The 7,516-nt window shown below is 46.6% G+C and overlaps 1 protein-coding gene across 1 annotated transcript; it reads left to right on the plus strand.

Annotated features, from left to right (window-relative positions):
• The first annotated feature begins 3,713 nt into the window (after window positions 1–3,713).
• fem1a (fem-1 homolog a) lies at window positions 3,714–7,313 on the plus strand. Its single transcript, XM_017707423.2, has one exon. The coding sequence runs from the start codon at window positions 3,845–3,847 to the stop codon at window positions 5,696–5,698; it is 1,854 nt and encodes a 617-aa protein (XP_017562912.1). The 5' UTR covers window positions 3,714–3,844; the 3' UTR covers window positions 5,699–7,313.
• The last annotated feature ends 203 nt before the right edge of the window (window positions 7,314–7,516 follow it).

The raw sequence follows: 7,516 nt of genomic DNA on the forward strand, positions 1-7,516 counted from the left end.
ACTGACTGACAGCTTATTAGCAAAGGCTCTCTCTCTCTCTCTCTCTCTCTCTCTCTCTCTTACCCCATTTCCTCTCGCTTTCTCTCTCTTCACCCCTTGCATTCTCGCTTTCTTTCCCCTCACAGTCTTTTTCTCCTCCATTCCTGCTCTCTCCCTCTCTCTCCCATCCTCATCACTCCTGCTTCTCCTCTTTTCCCCATTCCGGCTTCTCTCCCTCTTTTCTTGCTCTCTCCCCTACTTGCTTTCTCTTTCTTTTATCTTTCTAACTCTCTCTCTCTCTCTCATCCTCTTTTTCTCCTGCTTCCTCTTTTCCTTTATTCCTGCTTTCTCTCTTTTGTCTTTCTATCTCTCTCCTTTCTCTCCTGCTTTCTATCTGTCTTCATTCCTGCTTTTTTTCTTTCTCTTTTTTCTCTCACTCCATTTCTCATTTCTCTCTCTCCCATCCCCTTTTTTCTCTTCTTCCTCTCTCCTTTCTTTCCTGCTTTCTCCTTTTTTCTTTTTCTTTCTCTCACTCCCTTTCTCTCTCTCCCACCCTCTTTGTTTCTCCTGCTTCCTCTGTACCTTCATTCCTTCTTTCTCTCTTCTATCCCCATCTAAACCTCATTCTTGTTTTCTCCTGCTTCCTCTTTCTCTCTCTCCCTCCCCCCACTTTCTTTCCTTCCTCTCTCTCCCTGTACCTGCTGTCTATCTCTCGCTCTCTCTCACTGCTAATTTCTCTCTCTCCTCTCCCCCCTCCCCCCCTTTCTCCCTCTCTTCCTCCCTCTCACCTCCTCTCAGCCGCTTTTGAGGGGAGGGGGGTGAAGCCTTGGCATTACAGCAACAAAGGGGAAAGTGAATGTCAACAGGCTTCAGAGAGAGAGAGAGAGAGAGAGAGAGAGAGAGAGAGAGAAGCACATGTGATGAGGGCAGGTGTATATATGTGTGCGTTTGAGGGAAAACTAACGGAAGAGAAGAAAGGACATAAGAAGAGGAAAGGAAAGAAAATAGATTAAAGCAGGCAAATAGAGGGGCACTGCATGCCTCCCACCCCTTGCACTTACCTTTGGCTGCACTAGTTCATTTCCTTTCACAGGAGATGGGCCAGTCATGCAGTTTCTGTAAGACTCTGAAACTTTGCCACATCAGAAGAAAAAGCAACGCGAGTGCACACAAAACCACTTTGCTGACCACTTGACCCGTCCATACAACTGTTGTGAGACCGGACAAGCTTTAAAGAGCATGATGAAAATCCGCCTTCTGCCTAAAGAGAAACTGTACCACACAATACACAGGTATTTCACATGGGATCGCTGCAGCATTTGTTTGGAGTCCCTGCGTAAGTCGGTAAACTATGTTAAGTTGCCAGTTTTGTAAACAGTGCTATGCTAATGCTAGCAAACAATTGACACCAGATCCATCTTATTACTGTAAACTTTCACACTTGTGCAAAATACTAAATTATCATGTTCTAAATATCAGTATTTAGAAAAATATCTACAACGTCTAATTGAGTTGAAAATGGATTTTTCACCAAGGCTAATCTTTCATAGTGACAGCTGCTATGAAAAGCTTTTATGGGTGGCGCAAAGATCACTTTGATTGAATTGAGGACATTTTAATGTACATGAATATAAGAAGATTTTATTTTGTTGGTTATTTCAAACCATTTCTATTGGTCTGTTTGTCATTAGATGGACATACGACACAAAGAGCAGCAAACCGGGAAATTTGCCTCTTTACACTTGGCCTTGCTTTTGGGAGACTTTTTCAAACACATTTACTACAGGTGTGTAAAATTACCATGAAAATGGGAGTAGAAGCCAGCCAGGCTGCGATCGCAGCGTTGCTTATATGAAAACTGAAAAGCCCTGTTTGTTCCGTACAGCTTTAGCCATTCGCAATAACACTGATGCAGATCAACCAGCCAATCACTGCCCACACTGTGCCTATTCTCAAAGACGTACTATAGAAATGAGAATACAGTGCAGCATGATGTCATATTTTCTTTTTCTCTTGCAGAAACGCAGCCACACCAGTCTATTACTGAAGCCTGAATGGCCTGCAGTGCTGAGTGGAAGACTAGTGATTTTGTTGTGACACTGAACAAAGAGACCAACAACAAAACCCAGTCTACCTCTCAGTGCCGGGTGCAGTCAACGTACTGAACCCCCGGGTCAGCTTCGGTCAGCCTCGGGACAGCGGCGGCCGTAAATGGGATCACTGAAGTGCAAGCTTCATAATTTTATGTGAATAAAAAAGAAAAAGGAAATATCTGGTGAAAATGCTTCTTATGGTTTGTTATGTTAATACTGTGTGCCATTATATCCCCTCTCTAAAGGATGATTTAAAAATAAATATTGTAATGTGTTAATGTGTTCAAAGGAGTTGTGAGATGAATGCACGTAACAGTTATGAACAATGAGCAATGGCAAAATTATGATGTATAATATATGAGGAAAAACTGATGTTGATGTTAAGCTTCTACATAGACAGATAATCTGAAAAGGCACAAAAATGGCCTTACTCATGACCAGTTTATCCATAAGGCTGCTCCGAACAGAAAGCTCATTTCAAAGAGCAGCTGAAATGAATATGTGAGCTATAGGCCTTTGCTTGTGTACAGTATATGAAGGTTGTATATCTCATGTACACATATCTAAACAAATACGGGTAATTATATCAAAGGATGCAAGTTGCCCTGCGATGGACTGGCGACCTGTCCAGGGTGTGTCCTGCCTTCCGCCTGATGACCACTGGGATTGGCTCCAGCGCCCCCCGCGACCCTGAGGGCTTAGAAAACGTGTGTGTGTGCGTATTTGCAAGTTCTTAAGTAGCCTACACTATTTGAGCTGTGTTTAAATGTGAATGGGGTTTTTTGTCACACCCACATAGTGTTGGGTCTAGGTTTAATGTTCATTTGAACCCATGTTAGTATGTTTATGCCTACGCTACAGTGTTCTCTAAACCAGCGCTGCTCAAAGTGCGTTTCAACCTGGCCTGACAGGCCGTTTGAAATCGGCCTGCCAGAAAGTTAAGCTAACCCTACCCCCTCACCCAGTGAGAAAATATATTATATTTTAGACATATAACATCCATCCATCCATCCATTTTCTAAGCCGCTTCTCCGTCAGGGTCGCGGGGACATATAACATTATTTTTTATATTTCGTGTTTAAATTTTTAGATTTTTGAATTCTAGAAATAAAATATAGTGTAACACAGTTTGAAATGTCTTTGTTTCTACACTGTTTGTCTTTTTGGCTCTCAGCCCACCACGAACACTGCACTTTGGACCCCCAAGACAAAAAGCCTGGGTGCCTGTTCTAAACACGCGCTTCACCATTGCAGAAAGAAGCAAACCTGAAACGTTTAAAGGTCGAATTTTAAATAAGAAACGAATTCTTGTTTCGTTTTATTTGTATATTACGGTAAAATCACATATATTTTTCTTCACTGTCCCCTGTTCCAGCTTGTCAAATGCATTGTGGGAACGTAGTTTAAAAGTGACACCTAAACGACCGCCTCAGTCTAAGAATAAAACTACAATTCCTCCTGCACGTAGCGTCGACAGCGTCTTCAGAGTTGTAGTGCATTGTGTGGATTGTATTTCCACGTTCCGTTTCACGCCACGCAATGTGAGAGGGCTCAGAACTACAATACCCACAATTCCAAGCGACAGTGGTAAACATAGATCTGTCAAACAACATCGACGCCATTTTGATAATAGCCTTAAAATGGCAGAAAAAGCGGGGAAGAGTCTGAGGTTGGCCGAGGATTTCAGCTCTAAAGGCGAAGGGAGACGCTCCCTCGTCGTGTCGGTTTAACTGAGGATTTGAGAGAGACTGAGCAGGTCGCATGCGGCTAAGATGGATATAACGACTGCGGTGTTTAACGCGGCGAGAGACGGCAAACTGAAACTTATCCAGAAGTTGCTGAGCAACAAAACTCCCGAGGAGTTAGAGGCGCTGGCCGAGGAGAAGACTCAGGGAGGTACGCCGCTCCTCATAGCCTCCAGGTACGGACACCTGGAAGTGGTGAACTACTTACTCGAGCACTGTAAGGCTAACGTGGAGCTCGGGGGCTCCGTTAATTTTGATGGCGAGACGATTGAGGGAGCCCCTCCGCTGTGGGCGGCTTCTGCCGCGGGGCACCTGCCCGTCGTCAAAACTCTGCTTAAACACGGTGCCTCGGTGAATAACACGACGCTGACCAACTCTACGCCGCTGAGGGCTGCCTGCTTCGACGGGCACCTTGAGATCGTGCGCTACCTCGTTGAACATGAGGCAGACATGGAGGTAGCCAACCGTCACGGCCACACTTGCCTGATGATCTCGTGTTATAAGGGCCACAGAGAAATCGCCAAGTTTCTCCTGGAGCGAGGGGCCGACGTGAACCGCAAGAGCGTGAAGGGCAATACAGCCTTGCACGACTGCGCCGAGTCAGGTAGCTTGGAGATCATGAAGATGTTGCTTAAATGTAATGCCCGCATGGAAAAAGATGGCTATGGGATGACCCCGCTGTTGGCTGCCAGTGTCACCGGCCACACCAACATAGTGGAATACCTGGTCCACCAACCTAGAGCCTCCAGAGAGGAGCGCATTGATGCCCTGGAACTGTTGGGGGCCACCTTCGTGGATAAAAAGCGCGATCTTCTGGGCGCCATGCGCTACTGGAGGAGGGCCATGGAGCTCCGGCAAGCCGGGGACAGAGTGAGTTTCCTGGCCAAACCTCCTCCAGGGCCCCCTGTTCCAGCGTATGACTGTGCCAGAGAGGTGAGCACGTCAGAGGAGCTGGAGGCCCTCATCACAGACCCAGACGAGATGAGGATGCAGGCCTTGCTCGTGAGGGAGCGCATCCTGGGGCCTTCGCACCCGGACACCTCCTACTACATCCGCTACAGGGGAGCTGTCTACGCTGACTCGGGCAACTTCGAGCGCTGCATCAGCCTGTGGAAGTATGCGCTGGATATGCAGCAGAGCAACCTGGACCCTCTGAGCCCCATGACTGCTAGCAGCTTCCTGTCGTTTGCTGAGCTCTTTTCCTTTGTGCTCCAGGACCGTGCCAAGGGCGCGCTGGCAACGCGGGTCACCTTCCAAGACCTCATGGGTGTCCTGACCAAGGGCGTGCGGGAGGTTGAGCGTGCTATAGCACAGCGGGACAGCCCTCCAGAGGCACCACAGTTCACCAAAGCCCTCTCCATCATCCTTCACCTCATCTTCCTGCTGGAGAAGCTGGAGTGCAGCCCAACACAGGAGCATCATAAGAAGCAGACTGTCTACCGGCTACTCAAGCTGAATCCCAGAGGCAGGAATGGCTTCACGCCGCTCCACATGGCTGTGGACAAGGACACCACCTCGGTGGGGCGGTATCCCGTGGGGCGGTTCCCGTCTTTGGCCGTGGCCAGCCTGCTTCTGGAGTGTGGCGCTGATGTGGACTCGCGTGACTGCGAAAACAATACTCCTCTACACGTGGCGGCTGCTAATGGCTGCCCGGAGATCATGGCGCTGCTGATCAGCTCGGGGGCGCACTTCGACGCCACCAACTCAAGGCGCAAGACGGCCTACGAGTTGCTGGAGGAGCAGGGCGGTGGGAGGCACGCGCTGCACCCTCTAAACTATGTCACTCTGCAGTGCTTGGCTGCCCGAGCTGTGGAGCGACACAGACTGCCCTACAAGGGGCTCATCTCTGAGGAAATGGAGGCCTTCATCGAGCTGCACTGACCTCATTTCATCTTCCTTCTTTTTTTTTTTTTTTTTTGACCCCTCCAGATCTGTTCATCACCTCCCTCCCACCTTATGATGTCCCTCTCTGTTTCCCTCTTTTTCCTTCCTCTACTGTTTACTGCAGACTCAACCTGAAGCCTCCACCTACCAGTCCTCTCACATTGCTCAGGCTTTAGTCTAAATCACAGCAATAATCCCAGGCTACTAATCGCAACTAAGGAAAGATTTGTACTTTCAGCGGCTGCTGACGTGCGTGTGTGTGTGCGCGCGAATGAGACTTTCCCCACTATGCCTGCCTGCCTGCCTGCCTGCCTCCCTCCCTGCCTTTAAGGGCTTGTTGAAAAGAATAAAGAACTGAAGACACTTTGATGTGCCAAGATACTTTTTGCGGTTTGCCGGCGGGGAAAAGACTTTTAGGTTTAACTTGGGCTTCATCTGTAATCTCCCACTTATTGTCCTGCCTCTTTATGAGGAGGATAAGAACAATGTTTTGCCTGTTTGTATTCGTTTATATTTGAATGGCTCATTTTTAAGACGAGGTCAGAAGCTGCATCTTTATTAAGACTAAATACGTTTTGCTGATTTACTGCACGGGCGCAAGTGAATGAAGAGAGGCATGGATAGTACATTTTTATGCGCTCTCTTTTTAATGCAAGATGATGCCCTATAGAGTAAGCATTACTGAAGTTTTTATCTCTCTCGTTACCTTCTGTCATCACGTGTCATAACATGATAGTTTTATTGAACTCATGTTATAATATCAGTGGAGTAGGCCTGTAGGGTGATCCCTCTCGTGCCAAATAGTAGCCTTACATTTCCAAGCCTACTTGATGTGTTTGGCTTTTAAAGCACTAGGCACTGATGTTTGTTTTTTATTTTATTTTTTTCCTTTTTTTTTTTTTTTTTTTTTTGAAGGGAACAGTTGAACCAGGCACTGCTAATGGGGCTAACAAGGAATGAATGCCAGTGTTGCTATGCTGGTGATGTCATGCCTGCTGCAATCATCGCTTATTTATTGTTAAACACATTAGCGTGGTCTGTTAAATTGTCCCTTTTAAAGACTATGGGGGTGATGGTGGGACAAATACTTTGGCCTCTGGAACATCTGCACAGTGTTTTGCACTTCGTTTACCAAGTTTATGTTTCTCCTCAGCCACGAGAGCAGACATGGCTCTGTGCTTTTTCCCTCCTTTGTGAATTGACTATAACATTTAGGACTTGGCACTTTACTCAGTACAACAACAATTGTATTTGTTGGCTGTGGACACTATATCTATGCAGTTTTATCACCAGAGGTGGATTCAGAGAGACAGAATTGGCAACCCAGGTTGCTAGCTACATATGCCTCGTAGTCTTACTTCGGATTGTCTTTCATTTTCTTTGACGACCCTGTTCTCTGTATCAGCTTTACATTCATGCTGGTCTCTGTTGTTTTTCTCTGCAGATTCTACTCAAAATGAAAGCACTTTGAAATATGCTAACAGTACTTGGCCTCTAAACCTGAGACTGTTCTCTCAGTAACTACATCTACATCTGGTTTGATTTAATTTAAGTTTACTTCAGGACAGAAATGTGTTTGGCGATGCCTGAATAAAATTCACGTATCCCGTTAGTGTCTGTGTGTGGAGATGTTCTTCTTGTTCTTACGTGGACACAGTAACTTATTTGCTGCCACGCTGATATGCTACCGTGCCTTGGGGAGAACTTTCCGGAACTTTTCGTTCAGGTTTGACGGCATACAGCCGACATTCCTGTGGTACGTTTTAAGGTTTGTAAACGCAAACAGTTGTAATGTATCAAAGTCTGCCTTGACGG

This window comes from Pygocentrus nattereri, chromosome 19, assembly GCF_015220715.1.
Source record: "Pygocentrus nattereri isolate fPygNat1 chromosome 19, fPygNat1.pri, whole genome shotgun sequence".
NCBI lineage: Eukaryota > Metazoa > Chordata > Actinopteri > Characiformes > Serrasalmidae > Pygocentrus > Pygocentrus nattereri.